We start from the raw sequence: 20,320 nt of genomic DNA on the forward strand, positions 1-20,320 counted from the left end.
CAGGCAGTCTCAGCAACTGCCACGGATGCTGCAGGATGGGGATGTCTTGCCTGGCTTTTGTTTTCTTCCTTCTTGGGCGTTTGCCTTCTTTTTTTGTCTGTGGGAGGCAAAGGTGAAAGATGCCAAGTGCCTTCTCCCACCCAGCCCTGCTCAGCAGAGGAAGGTGATGGCAGGGCCAGCAAGGCGGGGTCAAGGCAGGCTTGCCATGGGGACAGAGACCAGGCTGGGCAGAGACCAGAGCAACCACCAGAGTTCTGGTGACAGGGCCACACTCAGCAAGGGCAGAAACTTGGGAGAAATCAGCCCAAATCCAGCATAGAGGAACAATGCATTTCTTTATTCATGAAAGACTTTAATGAACTTTGTAATTTGATGTTCAAATGATTCACAGGATGAACACATTTCCCTGATAAGCAAGTAGACAAGATAGATGTATTATCCTACCATAGTCACCATCAATCCACACTCTGAGATTAAAAAATTACAGCCCTAAGATACACACAAATTCAAACATTTCTAGGGAAAAAGCCAGATATATTTCCAAGTCAAACTCCTTCCAAAATCACTGTATTTCAGACAACATGATTCTGGGTGCCTTGAAGACCCTTCTGAGATTTCCTTGGCCTCCAATGGCTCCATCTCATCTTGGCACAAACCATCAGTCTCTGCTTGCTCTCAGAAAAAATATTGTGTTACTCTCTGCTTTCTTTTTCACAACCTAGATGATAACTTTGAAGGGAGGTTCAAGTACAACAATATGCATGTTTTTCACGGCATTTTCAGCTGGAAGACGTATTCAAAAGGAAAATTCTGGCTTATGATAATTTTCACAGAAAATTAATTTTCATCTGGAAAAGAAAAAAACCCTGAGAAATATAAGTTATCTTGTTTTCTGCAAAATATTTCCCAAAACATTTTCTCTAAATGGATTTTGGAAGAGAAAACCACATTTTCCACACAGCTTTTCACTTCTGGTGACTTGACTTCCCCATCACAGGCTGCAGCAACATCAAACCAAGTGAGGCAGAGGGACAAAGAATTCACCTTGCTGCAAATGAAAACACCAAATGTGCAGCTTGCTGGGTGAGCAGCTTGGATGCTGGATCAGCGGTGGCACAGGAAGGACAGCAGCTGAGAAAATTATGCCAGAACACGTCTCTCTAATTTATTCACGTGGCTGCAAATGCTCTGGGGATGCTCCTGCCACATTTTTCACCATCTCTTATTCCTACCCTGACCACTTCTAGGCTATCAACACAATGACCACATCTCCCACTCTGCTATTTCAACATCCCACATCTGCCTTTCCAGAAGTTGGTCACTTTAGGAAGAGACACATCTCAGAGGTTTTGTGGTGTTGTTGATGAGTGGTGCAGCTCTGCAGCAGCAGGTGGATATATTTGCTAGCCAGCCAGCTTTTCTATTAATTGTTTCCACAACATAAAGAGCCTGGCCCTGCCATGCACTTTGTTTGGGTTGCAAAGCAGAGGTTTCTAGTGAAGCTGGCCAAAGGCAGCCACACACCCCTGTACCCCTGGCTGACACCCAGCCACTTGTCTCCTTCTGGAGTTGTTTCCTCTCTCCTTTCCCACTGCTTTGGTGTCCTCTGGTGCAACTCTCACCCACTGCTTTTTGTAGTCCCTACTTTTTATCAACATAGAGTAATCAGGAGAATATCAAGGCATTATCACACCACATAATGTGGTATTTAAATGATTGTAATTGTCTTCTGTTCTCCACAGGCATGTGCTCAGACAATAGCTCAGAATTTGTTCTTGTGGCTTTGCAAATATTTAGTAAATCCATCACTTCCCTTTTTTTCCCCATAACTCTCCAAAATATACTTGTGTTACTTATTCCCCTTGAGGGTCCATCCCATCATTCATTGCTCTAGAAACTCAACTTTGCTTGTTATTTGGTTGTCCTGATCTCTTAAAAGTTTTTATGCATCTTTGCAGCTCTTGGAGGGAGAACTAGAACTCTCCCTCTAACAGGCAGAGTTAACAAAGACACTGGCATTAAAAACCCCGAGCAGATACAGGTATAGCTACTCACCCTAGCGATATCCCACTTGATAGAGCGGTCCAAAAGTGAAGCCAAAGCTTATCTTTTCCTGGCTTCACCCTTTTGTAGGAAGGTCCTGGTCCCTCCCTTGTGCTCGAGATGGGAAGAACTGGAGCTCCCCAGGCAGTCAGTGCCGCCTGCTTTTATTTCAGCAGAGCTATTTTGCCAGCAAAGGATTACAAGAGCTTTCTCCAGCTTGGTTGGGAACAACTACGCTTCACCTATGACTATAGATTTTGGTCATGAGGGTGAAGAAACCCTTCAGGGCTCAGCAGCTGCTCCTCCTGATACAGCCTTTCCTGTCACTGGGTTCTTGCTCAACCCTAATTGAAATCAGTGCTGATCTGTGATCAAAGAGGTGAGCGCCATTAATAAGCAAGGGATTAAACAAAAGTCAGGAAGCCTTCCTAATTGAGGGAACCGGCAACGGCTCAGCTCCAGTTTGCCAGATCCGGCACTCTGTCATGGGACTCGAGTGAAAATACGCCGGCAGCACCAGTTTGGGTTCCTGGGGCTGGAAGCAGCTCCAGCCTTGCACTGCAGGCTGCGCCGAGACGCGCTCCCAGGCATTTCGGCAGCATTAAAAACACAACTCTCCTGGCAGAGTTGGCTCTTCCTGCTCATGTGAAGCCCAAGAAACCCGTGCAGCAAAGCCAAGTAGGTGCTTTTACTGAAGGGGGAGGTGGCATTCATTTGTAAAATGTCTGCAGCAGCTTACTTTACCTGCCTCTGCTCTCACGCTCACAAAGCACAAAGAAATGTGTTATTCAGACATCTGCCCAGTGCCACCCATGCACAGCATGGAGCAAGAGGGGCTCCAGCAGCCATGTCCTCCTTCCTGTGTCTCCTGGGTGCCTCCTGACTAACTCTGATAAACTAATCTTTGACCCAGTTTTTCATGCCTGAACAAGCTATTGCTCTTACTTTTCTAATGCAGCAACAATGTAAAAAAGATTGGCTTGTTTTTTTGTGTTGTTCTGGCAATCACCCTACTGTCAGGTGGTGTGAGGGTGAGCACAGGTACAAAACCTCAATAGCAATGTCAGAGGGGTCTTATCTGTGCTTATGCCCACTTATTTTCTGCTGCATTTCTGGATCTCCATTAGTGATCAACCACAGTAGCCCAACAGCATGGTTCCAGAGCTGCAGGTATCACCAGGTTTGTGCCTTTAGTGAGATCAGAGCCCTAGATTTGCCACATTCACCATCTCCCTCGACTCAAGCTTTCTCAATACTGTGCCTTGAGTAGATTTTAGATTGTGGCTTTAGACTGCCTTGTAGCACAAAATAAGTGAAGGATGTGGACACTCCAAAGAGCAAGGCCCAGCTTCCTTCATCCTTCATTGCCTCATGCTCATCCACACTAGAGTGGGGCTGCTTAAATCTTCTTTTTTTTTTTTTCCAGCTGCCAAGACAGATCCCTGTATGATGTAAAGAGGGAAAACAGTAATGTGCACAAAATAATCTTTGAACCCTAGGAATAAAACAGCACCAAGGCCTTGGTGGGCAGCTGAGTCACCCATGGCACACTTGAGGGTACAGCCAACACAAGAGGATCCACCAGAAACCAACTGCAACAAGCCTGCAGAAATGGCAAACCATTATGTCGGCACACTTGAGGGCACAGCCAACACAAGATGATCACCAGAAACCAACTGCAACAAGCCTGCAGAAATGGCAAACCATTATGTGCTGATTCTTGGAGCTACCTGGAGAGAAAATGCACTGCCACAGGCTCACCTATCAGTCACTTGGTGGGTTACCCTCACACAGCAGGATGGGGACACACAGCTATTCCACCTGCAGATGTATGTGCACTAACATGGGAACATGTGACATTCCAAGAGCAAAATTCTGCAGTATGAAATCCAACTGAGATACATTGCAGTTGTTGCAGCAGACAACAGGCCTGAAGTTAAAAGCAAAAATGCAATCCCTTAAGTTTTCATTCACAACAGGTGGTGTGAAGAGATTGCAACAGATCTTCCTTTCTCTTCACATTTGTAAAAGCTGTGGTTTTTTGGCCATATGGGCCTGCCTTGCCTCTCTGTACCCTGGGGGAGGCTGGTTCTGGAGGAGGTATGTGCAGGCTGTGCTTTATGCACAAATGGCCTAGAATGCCCAGTGCTTTCCTGTCATCATGGATATCCCCAGAACAGGCCAAGATCTTCAAAGGATAGAAAAGGACATGGTTCTTGACTCCAAAATTTTGGGTTTATATTTAACAAAATGAGCAACATGGCAACAGGCACTAGGGAAAGGGAGTGATAAGTTCCAGCCAGAGTTAATTTAAGCACAGCCACAGCTGAGGCCTGTTGGAAGGAAGCTGCAGATGGAGTGAGAGGTACTAATGTTTCAGTTGTTGAGAACATCATAGGGCAAACAGAGTTACAGTTAAAACATGGTAAGACCACCAAAGAACATTTTATGAGGAACTTTGAAAATATGTAAAAGAGATAGTACAACTAGTTTAATCAGTAAAACAATATAGCAAAAGTTGCAAATGAGACAGAAGAATACTCAATAAAATATATTAAAATATTATTTAATCATAAAATAGAATTACAACGGTTGCTTATTAGGATGAGAATCTTTTTAGCAGAACAGAAAAAGTACCATCATATATTAAAAGTAAATTTAAAGGGAAAACAAAGATCAGTTTTAAAATATTTCATGTATTTCAGTAGTTTTTCATCCTTTCCTGATGAAATGTTTTAATGGTGTAATGGTTTCCAAGCAAAAGATGCTGAACACCAGGATAAGACCTTCAGACTTGTCTCGCTTACGTCAGCCCTCTCTAATCCATTCTGAAGAATGTATTTAACCTGCAAATGGATACGGTGGAACTCCTTTCACCCCCAGTCCTGTTATCTGTTAAAACACAGAGAAAAAAAAATAAAGTGATAATTCACCATTATTAGACACTTGGTTTCCTTAAACAAATAGACATGCTTTAATTTAGAAAAGGACTGTGTCCTCCAGCTTGACTCCTACTATATTTTGCACACATCAGCTCATCACAGACTGGAATTTCAATGCATGCTCTTTCTCTAAAGCTCAGTAATCACAGGCCAGAGTCCATTCCCCAAAAGCCTCTTCTCTTAGATACTGCTAAGCCTTAATTCTGCAGTTCACAATGTAACCTTCGGCATGCACACACAAAGAGCAGGGCTTTAAAACAAATCCCAGTGGAACAATTTTTTAAAGAGATAACTTCGTGATAATTAACTAGAAAGTAAATAAAAGCAGATGCTTTTATCTGCCACTGATTAAGACATGTAAGTATTTACCCATCCTTTCCAAAAATAGAAAATGCAAACAGTGTTGGGATAGAGAGAAGTATAAAGAGATGATTGCATAGAAAATTTGCACTATCAACATTAGTACAAAGTTTAAACCCTGAAGTATCTTCAAATCTCAAATTGTGTTTAACTTTCTGCAAGAGGAGCAAAAAATACAAACAGCTTAACATATATGACCAATGTTCTAACAACTGTCTTTTTCCAGCTTCCCATCACTGCAAACTGGAGTTCTGCTACCTGCAAAAATCAGGAGTGAAACAATAGCCTTCTAAAATGAAAGGAGAAAGCATCATTCACCTTGAAAATCCCACCAGCCTGCGGTTGCCGTGAAAGCCACTCTTTATCCATCCCATCACTGGCAGAAGTCACAAACATTTCTGAATAATCCTTTCCACCAAAACAGCAGGAAGTTGTTTTGTCTACAGGAAGTTTCACAGTCTGGAGTCTTTTTCCTGGAGGAAAACATGTATGATGTTTCCTATTTGTCGACTTAGAACAAGAAATTTAAATAAATTATCACAAATAACTGTTGTGGAGCTAGATGCTCTGTAAAAGTGGGTACCAGGGCTAGGGGAGGTCCCATCCTTACTGAGCACCATGACAGGGAGAAACCAGACTTCTGTGAACCCTGTTGTTGATGATGTATCATTTGGCAAGTTTCAGTTTCAGGTATCACCAACAAATCCCACTTCAATCCCAGCTTGTCCTCTAATTAAATACTAACATCCACAGCACAAACACGTATCTGAGCTCATCATCTAAGCTGTCCATGGAGTCAATGGAAATGGAATAGAATTCCTCTCTAAAACAGGTCACATGAATCACGCCCTAGACCTGCTGACTTTTCTACTTTTAACTACAAAGGCAGCCTGGAGCGAGCAGACCTCGTGCAGCGTTACGGAGGCGTACCTCCTGCTACACCTCTACTGCCTGCGGTTAAAGGGAGATTAATTCCTAGAAGTTTTTCCTGAAATTTCAACAGTCTTTCAAATCAAGCTTGCATAAAATAGGGATCATGGGACATGTGAAATGTTTATAAAAAAACTAGCGCTACCATAAATAATACTACATTTATTATGCCAACAAATAACGAGTCTTAATGATGGTAGTGAACAGATCGCCTCTAGCCCTAACCAGCAGGCTGTCAAGACATCTTGCAGCAGATTTTTCCAAAATTTCTGCTAATCCTGGGCAACAACAGCCTATTCCCATTATGCTGATTTTATGTACCTACAAGTGAATTTCTCTTTCTAGAAATATGCTAAAGCACATGAATTTCCTTACAAAATGTGTAACTTTCTGTTCTCCCAACTGCATGTGCAAAGGACTTGGTCCCCTTACAGCAACTGACTTTAGTGATGTGTTGAAATAGCAGCAAAGTAACTTTGATGTTGAGAACCCTAGAAATTGACTGACACCAAGTCTGGGAGAAAGGAATTGGGAAGGGCATTCAAAAGGAAAAAGCATGGACTGTAGGAAAAGAGGCATGAGCCCCAAACACAAGGGGATAGAACCTGGTTGCAGCTGTAGAGTGCTCTCAGTGGATAACAGCCTGGAAGATATCATTTACAAAGCTCTGAGATGTCTCCCTGGAGGTTCAAGAAAATGTGCACCTGGATCCTCTACAATCTATCTGGAGTATTTCTCTGTGCTTGGTCACTATAGAAAAGACGAATATAGCAAATCTTTTTGACACTATAAAAATCAAAGGATATTAAAAACAATCACTAGGAAGAACTATAAAATATTTAATGGCAGTTTAGATTGGACATTAGGAAAACTTTCTTCATTAAAGGGTTGTCAAGCATTGGAAAAGGCTGTCCAGGGAAGTGGTGGGATTATCATTCCTGGAAGTATTTTAAAAACATGTAGATGTGGTACTTAAAGTCATGGTTTAGGAGTGGACTTGGCAGTGCTGGCTCATGGTTTGCCTCCATGATCTTGGAGGTCTTTTCCAGCTTTAATAGTTCTAGGATTCCAATTTAAAGAATAAAACTAGCAGGTCACTAGGTGACCAGAAGCTATGACAAGACTTGGTAGCATGTACGTTGGACACCCCTTGAGTCCTTTGCAAACCCCATGGGATCAGCCATCAGCCTTTCCCTGCAGCACATCCTCAATCTAAAGGCAGCTGCCATCTCTGCTAAAGAAGCCTAAACCTGAAAAGCTGCTTCACCCTGAACCTCAAAACCTCCACTTAGGAAAGATGCCAAACAAACAAGTTTCCTGGTCCCATTGCCCTAAAAACAAAGTCCAGGCTTTGTTATCATTGAAACCTGAAAATCCCTCACGTGGTTTAGATGAGCTCTTTATTGGTGGATGTATCTGCAACTGTCTGACAGCCATTCAAGCCACGCTTAATGGCTATTGGGTATTAAAAGAGGGTCTCATAGAATTCTCTTCAAACCTGACTGAGTTATCACCCTAAATAATTACAATTCTTTCAGAATTCAACAAATTTCAGATTTTAAATATGACTTCAAAATGATAGCATGAGAGGACAGGTAAGCATGAGATATTCACAAAAAAAAAGGTGGCTCTTTTTGACATGGACACTTACCCTGTGAAACTTCACAAAACTCTTCTCTGCAAGTGCTATGACATGGGTGAGGGGGAGACAGAACAGGTTCATGGAGGAGAAGTACACTGAGAAATTCACTACCAACACATCACTGCCTCATCCATCTGTGAGCACAGTTAAAGACTGGGAGTGCATTAGGGACATGTACTCTGTCATCAATATTCTTGCTATCTCTACACATCTGCTTATGGACACTATTCTTTCTAGCTTTCCCATATGAAAACACCTCCAAAAGGGAGAAGGAAAAGGAAATTAAGTTAAAAAATAAAGGAAAAAAAAAAGGTCAGGAAGAAAAAAAAAAAGGCCAGGCAGGAAAAAGGTAGAAACAGCGAACAGAGTGGAAAAGTTATTGAATCTACTAGCCCAGGAGGGTATTCAGAGGGCTGGTGGATGTCACCAAGGGGTGCTCTGCCCACCAGAGTGAGAGGATGTGGGTCCAGAAAGTCCCAGCATTGCTGGCATCTCGCAACAGGAGCTTCCTTCTCCTAGGGCTGGGGTGCAGATTCTGCAGAACTGGAGAAGTCCTACAGGTTGGCAAGACTTTGGATGGGCGCAGATCAAAAGGTGAGGGGGAAAGCACCAGTGTCCTGTGGGACTTGTAATAAAATCCAGTAGGCTGCCCAAAATAATACACTAAGCTGAAGAAACAAGACTCAAAAATGGCAGAGGTTGCTAGCAGAGCCAGAAGCAAGGCTGGTGCACGTGTGCCAGGATCTGCTGCATGCTGCACACAAGGCACAGGCACCCCTGAATCCACAGTCCCACAAAACCCCAAGCCTTCTGCTAGGCTCCAGATGTATCCCAGTGCAGTTGTTCTCCTGCTGCATGATGCAAACTTTTGCTGTCTGGGGTCTGAGAAAATCATGCTCCCATTCTCACCCAAAAGCCCCTTGCAGCCAGTGTGGTTCAGTTTCCCTTAAGTGCTTTACATGTGTTTTCCACCCAGAGTAAATCATTCCTGGCACATCACTAGAGTCCAAATGAGAGCAGCAATGAACAACAGGCTCAGACAATGGGCACACCCAAGACATTACTGTGGGAATGATAAAATGCTGTGGAATTCATTAAACATTTTTTAATTATTTAATTGCAAAATTGATCGTGCAAGTAACTTCCAACAATAAAAAAGATGTTGCTGGCATCAGTGTGCCATGGGACTTGTAATAAAATCCAGCAGGCTGCCCAAAATAAAACACTAAGCTGAAGAAACAAGACTCAAAAATGGTTTTAAGTCATCTTTCCCATTTATCAATGGGATAAACACTGGTCTTAATTTTGGAGGATGCAAGAGGATACTAACTCAATTCACAAGCAGAATGATGGTCTCCTTAGCGACTTTATCTTTTCCAACACAACAGATGCTGGGAACAAAGGAGACATATTTACAAAGGTAATTTTTGAAAGCAGGGACATTAAATTGTTTGAAAAAAAATAGCACAGTTTTTTAAAAAGAGCAGATACACCATTTCTGTGAGGTGAAAAAAAACCACACCCCTCACTCCATGTTTTTATTTCTTCTTTTGGTTTTTTTGTTTTGTTTTGTTTAACACAAAATTCCAGTCCATCTTTTGTAAGGACTCACCTGTCTCAGGGTCAATGCGAATCACTCTCCCACCATCATAACAAGCCACCCAGAGTTTGCCTTCTGTGTCAATGCACATCCCATCAGGAATGCTCTCCTCTTTTTCCAGTTTGTATATACTCCTACGGTTGCCTGCAGCGTTAAAAAACCACAGAACTGAGTGAGACAGTTGTTAAAATTTTTATCAGTCACAGCCCAGCAGAGTTATTTGTACTATAATTTTCAAAAGCTGTGCTGAGGCCATGAGTTTTTTTCCCATGAAAGAAAGAGATTGTGTCTGCTGCCCTGTTTGTTTCCCTGAGACAGTTGTTTCTCAGCATGAAAGCCTGTGGATCAGTTTCTATCCATTGAAAGTATAATCCTTCTTTCTGGCATTCATTTTTAGTGCACCACTCGTGTTCCCTACTTACAATATTAAATGAATAACTGAATAAATTAATACAGATATATTAATAAAATTAATTACTTGTTTTAAAAGCAGTTTGAATCATTTCAAGTATGGGTTGCTCCAGTTGGAGACTTTTCAAACAGTTTGCTGGAACGTGCCAATAATCACTGTTTCAACACAAAACTGACCTTCAGATCTATAAACGGAGATCTTACATAAACACAGCATTCAGGGGTAAAGCACCAATTTCAAAGGCACGCTATTGACCAAAAAACAAACAACTCTATCTGAACTTTTATCCACTATTAGTAAAAAAAATTAAATCCAACTTTCCAACATTGTTTATTCTATGCTCTGACAACTTCAATGTTTCTCATACACAGCAATATTTTTAATGAGTTTCCTTTTTGCTGCTGGGGATTGTCAGACTGCCCACAGAAAGAGCGAGCAAGAATGAGTGAGAGAGAGAAGTACCCTATCTCCTAGGGAAAAATTCCGTTGTAAGTCAAAGCAGAGAGACATTAGGACAAGGTGCTACATCCAAAATTACTTTAAATTCAGAGTTTAAAACTAAACATCAAATTGGCTGGGCTCTTTTAAAGCAAAATACTGCAGCCCGTGTACTCAAAATCAAATTACTAGTCCAAGTCACCGGAATTTTTCTTTTGCCCAAGCTTGTAGAAGCCCTTAAGGCTTTGTTTTGTTTTAAATTAACTAAGGAAGCTTTGAGTTTCTGCTACCGTTGTTGCCTTGTTCTTTCTGCAGAACCTTCCTTTAGTAGCTTGTATTTAAAAAACAAAACAGGGGGAAGAGTGAAAAAATATCTGGAGAAGCTGGCAGAGGTTTTGTGCAAGACTACCAGCTTGCTGTCACTTTGTCTGTGCTGCCAGTAACAAGAAACACGCAGCCACAGGAAGAGACAGATGAGATACACTTTGTCCTTTTTACTGCAGATCAGATACGCCTTGTGTTTAGTAACAGTAGTACAGATTACTTACTACTCAAACTGCCAATTTAAATCGTTTATAGTATTACCAAACGACCCTGACTGGTTTGAGCCAGGAGCCTACGCAGGCGCAGACAGAGGTTAACATGGCTTCTGTTCATCCCCCAAAGCTCTGATCATCTCTGTGTAATAACCAGAGCAGGAACAAACACCACAATCTTTAGGCACAAACAATTGCTTTAGAATACAACCATTCATACCAATTTTTCCAGTTTGGAGGTCATAATCAAAGGCATCCACCGAGTAGGAGAGGCTGTCAATGTAAAAGAAGGTCCTGTGATCCAGCGACCAGTCCAGCCCATTAGAAATGTCCACCTGGTCAAAGTGCTTCACCACTGAGAGGTCGGGGAAGAGCGTGTACAGAGAGCCCTGGCGTCGCTCCAGCACGGCGGGACGAATCTCCTCTGCCATTGTACCTGTGCAGAGCCAAAGGGGAAAAAGCAGTTCAGAGGAAATGGACTCTTCTCCAGGTCTGGGGGCAGCCTCTCACTATGATGGTGATCACACTGCCAGTGTAGAATGGGGGGGCTTCTGAAATTTGAGGAAGAAACTGAGTTAAAGGCAAAAGAAAAAGGCAGACTTTTTCAAAGTGCTTGCTTTTAGCAGAAGGTGGCAAAACATAGCCTTTGTTCTTTTGTTGAACATTCCTGCAGCAGAAATGGTGTGCAGCGTGATTCCTGCAAAATGTTTTATTCAGTCACTCATATATTAAGACAGGTGTGGCCAGCATTTAACTTACAATAAATCTTAATGCCTTGTAGAGCTGAGAGAGTGGAAAAAAATTACCTCCTCCCTCAGAATGAGTCTTACACTAAAGCCTCTTTTAAAGCAAATTTCATCTTTACATGCTGAAGTTGGCAGCTGAAACTGGCTCTTGAGAGGCTGGGTAAATGCAGGTTAAGTTAGGTCTCTGGACTGAACAACACAGCAAAGCACAGAATGGTGTTTTAAAAATCAGGAGGACAGCATCACAGCTGAGGCTGGAGGGCACCTCTGGACATCACCCAGGACCACCCCCTGCTCAGAGCAGGGTCAGACACCACAGATTCCTCCCACCAGTGACGGGCATTGAAGAGCTCCATGGATGAAGATTCCATACTCTCTCTGGACAACCTGTTCCACTGCCTGGTTACCCTCAGTAAAATAGTTTTCTCAAGTTCATACAGAATTGGCTGAGTTTCAGTTTGTGCCCACCCCTTCTGCTCTTTCAGAGGGCATCACTGAGCAGAGCCTGGCCTCCATCTCTTTTACTCCCTCCTCAGTCAGGTACTTATACATACAGGTGGAATCCCCTGAGGCTTCTCACCTCCAGGATGAATAGTCCCTTAGTTTTTAGAAATAATATTCTGAGTTATGGAGAACAAACCACACAATATAATAAATTTCCCACTGGAAAAGTATCTTTTATTGGCACCCTTCCAGTATTCAAAACAAGCAGCTGACAGGAAAAGGGCAAGGCCAGTATCTTAAACTAGGCAGGCTCGGTGTAGTCAGCCTCTTTTTAACAAAATAGTCCCGATTAGATAATGCCCATGTGATATAAACAAATTTGTAAATGGATTTAAGCCCTGTTTGAAGAAAACAAAACAAAACAAAAAAATCCCCACCATTTAACTTGCTGCATCTACAACCGATCACTGCATCTAATCACCAAAACCAGCAAGCACCAGAGGGAAAAGATTGCAGCATACCTGCAAAATACCTCCCTGCAGGATCCACCTTCCCGTCATTGAATCGGGTGTTTGCTTTATCCTTGTCCACTTGAGTAATGGTGGTTACCAGCTCCTCTTTCCATTTCAAAGCAGCAAACCTGGTTCCTAGGGTGATGACATAATCCCCAGACTTCCGGAGAGCCACGGAGCTCACAGGAGCATCTGGAAAAAGGGTGAAATTGAAAAGTGAGACATTTTTTTCCTGCCCACTTTAGACATGCCAGTTGAACTCAGCAAAACCACAGGCAAGAGAAACAACCTACTTTTCTACCAACAAAATTGATGTTTAAATACATAGAAACAGATTACGTCACATGAACTTGAGTATTACCACTGCTACCAGGAGTTATAATCACTACCAGCACCTAGTTGTGCTAGGTGCATTATTGAAAAAGTAAGTATAAAAAGGGGACAGGAGCATATGCTTTGTACAATAGCTTACTGTGTGGGTTCTCCTCTCTCCAAGGGAAAAATCAATTGCCACAAGAGCTCTAGAGCAACGGTGTTTATTTAGCACAGCTCCTGTGTAAATGAGCCGTGAAGTGAGGGAGGCAGAGCATCCGTGCACTGGGACAGGTCACACGGGGCAGGAGAGACACCCCCGTACCACACTCTGCTGTGCCGCTCAACCTCCAGCAGCACCAAAAACACACCAAGGAGTGCCAGAGCTTCCCAAGAGCTAAAACAGAACAGAAAACTAGCTCACACTCACTTTCCATGATTAGCTTACACTCACTTGAGCTGTTACGCATAAAACCTCAATTACAGCTTATTATAAAGGAATTAGTAAAAAAAAACAGTGAGTGCAAAGACAACATTTCTGTAAAAGCCTAAAATCAGATGCAATCTAAGGAACAATAACTTTAGGCAGGGCAACCAAGTCTGGCACAATATTTTCTATAAATGGGACTAATCACTAATTTTCTAATTTAAAACTGAAATATTTCTTGTATTTATAGCTTTGCAGGGGTATAATTAGGTAATACTTTCACAAACACAACCACCACCAGCAGCCACCATTGGGTGACAAGAGGGACTGTTCCTTTCCAGCTGTTTGCTCATGGTTCAGGATGCCCCTTCCCTCTGGAGCCCTGGCAGCAGTACCACCGTGACAGAAATCTGAATTTGTCCCCAGCACTGGAGATGCACACCCGACTGCAAGCTCAGCTCTAGCAGCTGAGGCTGCTGGTGGTCTGGGCTCACTTACACTGGGGTGCCACTCCTTCCCGTGCCACCACAGAGGACAGCAATGTCCCCTCAGCTGTGTGCGGCACCTGCCACATGTAGCAACTTTGCTGCTCTTCGGATTGCCAGTGACCAAACTAATAAAAGTTTTCTGCCTGTATCAGCAGCAGGGGCTTTCCTAGCAGAGCGTGGGATTGCAAGTCTACTTTTACTCTTCCAGGAAAACGCCTGGGGCCATGGCCTAGCAGAGTCCTTCCTCCTGGGCAGCACCCAGGATGCTCCTCCCGCCCTGGGGGGAGCAGCCCCCAAGCACAGCTGTGCACCAGAGGTGTTGGACATCCAGGTGTCCCTGCAGCCACAAGAACAGCTCCATACCTTCCTGACAGTTAACCCCAGAGGAAAGGGCTGCATGAGACACAGCCACCCTACTGCTGACTGCACAAACCCAGCACGAGGAGTGCCTCAGCCCGTGCACCCAGCTCAGTCTGCTGCGACCCCAGAGGGCTTTGCCTGAGCAGCATCTGCAGGATTGATTGATTTGCAGCACCATCCTGCACCCAAGAGAAAACTGACCATAAGGTCTGCCCTCCAGGCCCAGTTATGCAGCTATGGCGTTCCCCCTGTAAAGCTATAAAGGGTATTTGAAGTTGTTTCTAAGCATGGTGTTGTTGTAATTCTCTTGTTAAAAGCTTCAGTAATGAGTAATTTCTCTTAGTTTCCAGTTTGGAAGCCCACTACTATAATATTATGGCATTCTTTGGTTGTTTGGGAGTTGTATTTTTTTCTTTTAATCATAGCATTCCCAAAGACACAGCTGTTAATCATAACTATTTTATTGCTAAAGAGAGGAAACAATTTAAAAAAAAATAAAAACGGGAGCTACTTCAGCTGCTGTCTCTTCCACATCTCCAGAGAGGCCACAATTAAAAGACTACACCTTTGAGAGTAGATCAATTTGGGGGAAAGGCAGGGAGAAGCACACTCCCTCAGCTAAGCTAAGAGGAAATAAGTTTGGGAAGCAACACTTCCAAAATCACTATCAGGCCTTCTCTCATCTTGAAATTGACAACTACAGTCATTTGAAAGGCAGATAAACCCAGATCAGTTTCTAGTGAATAATCTGAACAACTTATAGGTAGGCAAAATTGATTGTCACCAAGTGCTATTGAACACGAGAAAATAATAAATTGTACTGAAACCACTTAAGGAGCTGTCTCCCAACACAAATATTTACTCTATCACATCCAGCAGTAAATCTCTAACCCTTTTTTAATGTGAGTTAGCACACCTCTTCCTTTATGGAAAAAAAAAAATTTGAAGCATTGAGACTCTAGCTGGTGATACCACTACCTTAAAGAAGTATCAACTTCTTAAAGCATTATTGGAAATCATCTTTCGATACAGAAAATGTTATGAGCATTGATCGTTCATATCAGAACTACTGCAGACACCTGCAGAAGAACTTTACCTCTGGGACAAAGTATGAATAAAAGAGAGCGAGCTGAGGACAACTTACAGGGAAAAGAAATAGATCAAACATAACACATAAAATATGATACGGAAAGACCCCAGGAGTAGGTCTGGTCTGTATCTGGTGTCTCCCAGCGTGCGGGTGCCCGAGGAACCCCAGGCTGTAGGGAAGGCTCTCCAGACCTGAGCCCCGTGCAGCTGCCGAGGGACACAGCCCGCGTCCCTTCCACACAGGGAAGGGTTTTCCAGCGGCTCCTTACCCACGGGAATGGCCTGTGCTTGCCGGCTGAGCGGGCTCCAGCGGCACACCTTCCTTCCCGTGATGTCCACGAAGAGCAGCGCGCCCTCCTTCTCGTCCCACACGGGCGACTCCCCGATCCTGCAGCCCTCCTTGGCCACGCACTCGATGCTCACGGATGACATGGCCTGCCGAGGGAATCGCCGCTCGTGTTACACCCCGGGCCCGCCACGGCCTGCGGGGAGGGAATGGGGGAAAGAAAAAAAAGGGAATATTACAGGAGAGGGGAGAAATGCAGAGGGGTGCGGGCGGCGCAGGGAGGCAAAGGCCGCTCCGCGGCCGGCCCGCCCCGCAGGCCCGGCACACACAGCACCCGCGGTGCCGGGGCCGACCCACCTGCCGGCACGGCGGGACAGCACAGCGGCACCAGCAAATCCCAGAAACCCGCGACGAGAAGGAAGCGCGCCCCCAGCCGCAGCGATCCCGGCGCCGCTCTTATAGCGGCTGGGAGCGGGCAGCGCCTTGGGCACCCGGCGGGGGCGGGCTGGCCCGATCCTCCGCTCCCTGCACGGCCGGCAGGGAGGGAAAGAGGGAGAAGAGCTTTCTTTCCCACTACGGTGGCCAAGTTCCTCAGCGCCCGGAGAGGCTGATTCCCGAAAGGGCTGGTTTCTCCCTGCCGTCTTGCTCTGGTGTAGGTGGCCGCAGAGACTCGGCCCCGACTTCCAGCACCAGGGACCCTTCACAGCTCCTGCAGCAGCACCGTGGTTATCCAGATATCCCAGGCCCTCAGCGTGCCCTGTCCTCTTTTACTCATGGTGCTGTTTAGTCTCAAAAACTTCCAAAGGCAGAAGGCAAACAGCTGGCAGCAAAATTTGCAGATAGAGTTGTCTGTTGCACATGCTTATCTTTATTCTATGGCCACTACAGCTCCCAGGCCTCAAGTTTAAAGCAGTGGGTAATTTTTTTATCCCAGGTCTCCTCTTCAGCATCCCGTGACATATTGCCTTTTGACTTGGCGTTGGTGATCCCCACAGGGATCAGTGACACCAAGTGGCTTCAGTCCCACTGCTCCTGGAAACTCAGGAGCACAAGGCAGGCATGAGCTGGCTCGCTGCTGTATCCCCACAAACCAGAATTAACTCAGCTGCTCCAAAGCTCGCCTCTTCCCCATGCAGATTCTGGTTTCCAGCTGGCTTATGCAGCAGCCCCTTTATTCAAGGGGCACTGCACACCAGTGATCCCACAGCACCCAGCAGGGTCTCTTAGGAGAGAGACCCCACACAGCTCCTTTTAGAGATTTTATATGTTTTTTATCATACACCCTCCTTGCAGCAATTATTTCCTGTTTAATATTTTTATTTGGTTGCCTTTATTCATAAAGCAAGTGGTCACAGCCCAGGCTTCACTTACTTTTATTTTTATTACTGGTATCTTTGGAAAGTGGTGGTCACAGCCCAGGCTTCACTTACTAACTTTTATTTTTATTACTGGTATCTTTGGAAAGTTCATGGGCTACCTGACCTTACCAACATGTGTTTCATGTAGGCTTCTTCTGATGGAGTACTGATGTGATACTCATTAACTTATTGTCACCTTATCTGAGCAGTTAGACTTCTATTTTATAGGCTTCCATGGTATTTCTTCAGTGCTTAGCATTGAATTAATTTCTTGTTCTGTCCTACTGCTGCATGTACAACAAACAGCAGGATTTCATCTCGGACCCGAGGCAAGCAAATTATTAGCAACAACCAACACAGAGAAACATTCAGAAAAAAAAGTGCCACATCTCTCTCCTTTTTTCCATACACTTCACAACATGGAAAGAAGATTCAGAAATTAAAAAAAAAAACAAAAAACCAAAAAACCCAAAACAAACCCATATGCAAAGAATCAAAGAATTCATTAAGTACAATGAAGAACAATTATTGCTTCTTACAAAGCTTAGCCACATTTACTGCTCTCCCATTGTTTTTGCACACTACAAGGCCATTTGGGATACAATGCAAGAGCTTACTGAATCCAGCAGCAACAGGAGATACACCCTTAACCCACCTCAGCAGTCTCTGTTCCTTGCTGACTTAAGCATTTGCCAGCATGGTTTGGAGGCATCAAAACAAGCTGTGTGCTGGCACACACCTTGGGAGAAAATTAACAGCTTCTGTAAGCACTGGGTTACAACACAAACTCTGTGACATGTATTTGGAGCTTGGATCTCTAGTTAAAGCAGGAGTGCTGTCCCATGTGTCTTCTCTGTATTGGCTAATCCAAGCTTGTTGAAAGGTAGAGCACGAAGGAATCCATGGTGAGGTGCCTTCACAGAGAGCATCAGATAAAGTCTTCTGCCAGTACAAGTTCACTGTGGGAGAGAAGAGCACAGAAGAGGTGGCTGCCAAAGATTGTACTGCCGTGTGCCTTCCCACTGGGAACTTCCCACCGTTGCACTGCAGCCACAGTCTCTACTGTGTGGCCAAATCTGACTGATAGGGAGCTGACACAGCACCTCTGTGGCTTCCACAGGACACACTGGTAGCTGAGCATTTATTCCACGTGGTGGGAGGAAGCAGGGAAGTGGAATTCTTATCTACAACCATGACAAACACAAAGAGGAGATCTGAGATGTGAGAGGCCTTGTAGGGTGAAGTCACAGCTCTCCCCCAGCTTGCAGGATCCCTCAGCCTGCCAAAAGCCATTACCATTCTTGCCAGTCAGAAAACGCTCAGCAGTTCTGGAGAACAGCCCAGAGCACCACAGAGATGGAAAAATCCCCCCACCCTCAACAACTGTAGGCAAGAAGAGGTGCTGGACTATTTCAGGCACTCTAGAGACTTGGTTTTACTTCTGCTCATTCCTGGAAAGCTGCAGTTGTTCTTGTCTTCTTTTATGAGCCTGATCCTGCTATTTCTTCATCTTTAGAGCAATCCTTGTCTTTTTTCCTTCCTTACTGCTGTGAGTCCTCCTTCCTTATCCATGGCTGATATGAAGTGCAAATGCTGTGTATCAGCTGTCTGTATCCCAAGAGCTGCCTCTCAGTCTGTCAGGCCACCTCGGCAGATGGGCAAGGTACAACTGAGAGCGGGGACTGTGCCAAGGGCCATGGAGCCCACGGAGCCACCACCTCAGTGCAAGCCTGTTAAATCCATTAGGGCAGCCAGAGTGGGCATGTGGGAATTCTCCACTATCAGGTAATACTGCATTTGGGGGTGCACAGATGGAGGGACGAGGAAAAAGCACTGAACAAGAGCAAAGGCAGAAACATGAAATCACTCACTGCCATCAGCTCACTGGAAAGGAAGAGTTGGCACTGCCATGCACTTGTTTGCAGCCAAGTATAATTCTTTGAATTGGCTTGTGTATCCAGATCAAGTTTTATTTGTTAGCAAGCAACAAGTAACTCCAGGAGAGATCAAACTGCTGAGAAGTTTCAATTGTTTACTAGTCTGGATGATCACAGTTGCGTATTTAAACATATTAAAACATTTGCCAAAGTACTCCATTTTCCTGTTTGCAAATGTCTGCTTGGGAGAAGGTGGCACCAGCAGATTTGTGCCCATTGACTAATTTATGTGTCTAACACCACTGTCACACAAGTTAATGCAGAATAGATTAAGAATCTCAGACAGGGAATTTTTCTACAAAGGATTGCACCAAATCACCATGAAGTCATATTGAAGTATTTAGCCTTTAAAAACAGTTTTCACAAAAATGACAATGGTACCCGTTACTTACTACAGTTTATTACACAGATTTCTTTCAGCACAATTCCTTCTGTACAGGCCACAGGCTCATGAAAAAGCACCTCACTTAAAAATACAATGCTAAAGCAAATGTGTGACCCTTCCCACTGCAGTTAGTCTCCCCAGTGCTTCATGAACACCCTCACACTCACACCTCCAACTTCTTTGTCATGGGAGCACCAAGAAGTGCAGGTTTCTGCTGCCTGAAGCTGCCTCACATATCTGGAGTTCCCAGCCTGTGCCTCTCCACTCTGTACTGGGAGCAGTTGGGCAACAGGGTGCTTCAGAAAGCGTTCTTCAGTGGAGCACAGCCAAGACACTTTTCATTAATGCCTTACTTTTCTGGTCTTTGCACCCCATGTGACCTGGATTTGCATTTTGCTTGCCTCAGGATAAAAAAAAAAGAGCATTGATATGTGCTACAGCAGCTGCAAAATTATAGTCACAACAGAGGTCATGCAACAGAGCCAGGACTTGAGGGAAAGGCAGCATCTTTCATTCAAATAACTGATCTAGCAACAGTGCTTTCAGTGTTTGCAGCTTACAGGCATGCAAATCCTTCTTCTGGCCAAATCAAAATTAAATTTCAAATTAACTGCAGATTTAGGGTGACTTCACAGAGTTTTAATTTAAGATGTTCAACCAGACAATTTGAGGAGTCTGGTTTATGTACCAGCCATTTGTAACGAGTGTAAACTACAACTTGTTTATTAGTATCTCCATCACCTGGCTCATCCAGCTTTTCAGCCTCTGTGCTTCCTTTAACCAGGAGAGATGTCTGGCTTGTTGTATAATGATTAAATCAGGAAAAGGATGAAACAATGCCCCTATCTTCATTTTAGAGGAGACAACAGAACAATAGCTGAGCCAGTTTTAAGGAAGGAAAGGGCTTTGGTCAGGTTCCATTCAACCAGATGCAAATGGAGCCTAAAATGCCAGTGACAGGGGTTCCCAAACAACTCAGCACCACCCTGCTGAGATAAGGAACTACAAAGGATTGCAAGCAGACAGTTTCAGGTGAAGTGGGTGGGCTAGTTCAGAGGTGTTTTTCCCCCTCA

At 44.2% G+C, this 20,320-nt stretch overlaps 1 protein-coding gene across 3 annotated transcripts; it reads right to left on the reverse strand.

Moving 5' to 3' along the window:
• Window positions 1–4,588: 4,588 nt before the first annotated feature.
• Window positions 4,589–16,302, reverse strand: LOC120510190 (regucalcin). Of its 3 annotated transcripts, none has more exons than XM_039725733.1 (7): window positions 15,925–16,302; window positions 15,551–15,716; window positions 12,615–12,797; window positions 11,124–11,339; window positions 9,530–9,661; window positions 5,664–5,818; window positions 4,589–4,935 (listed from the first exon to the last, which is right to left on the reverse strand). In XM_039725733.1, exons 2-7 carry the CDS (start codon window positions 15,711–15,713, stop codon window positions 4,885–4,887), a joined length of 900 nt encoding a protein of 299 aa, XP_039581667.1. In that variant the 5' UTR covers window positions 15,714–15,716; window positions 15,925–16,302; the 3' UTR covers window positions 4,589–4,884. The 3 variants fall into 3 exon arrangements, with proteins under 3 accessions (XP_039581667.1, XP_039581666.1, XP_039581668.1); XM_039725732.1 differs by having other exon boundaries at window positions 15,551–15,763; window positions 15,925–16,297; XM_039725734.1 differs by having other exon boundaries at window positions 15,807–15,926.
• Between the last annotated feature and the right edge of the window lie 4,018 nt (window positions 16,303–20,320).

The sequence above is a fragment of the Passer montanus genome, unplaced genomic scaffold (genome assembly GCF_014805655.1).
Source record: "Passer montanus isolate IOZ18808 unplaced genomic scaffold, ASM1480565v1 scaffold56, whole genome shotgun sequence".
Taxonomy (NCBI): Eukaryota; Metazoa; Chordata; class Aves; order Passeriformes; family Passeridae; genus Passer; species Passer montanus.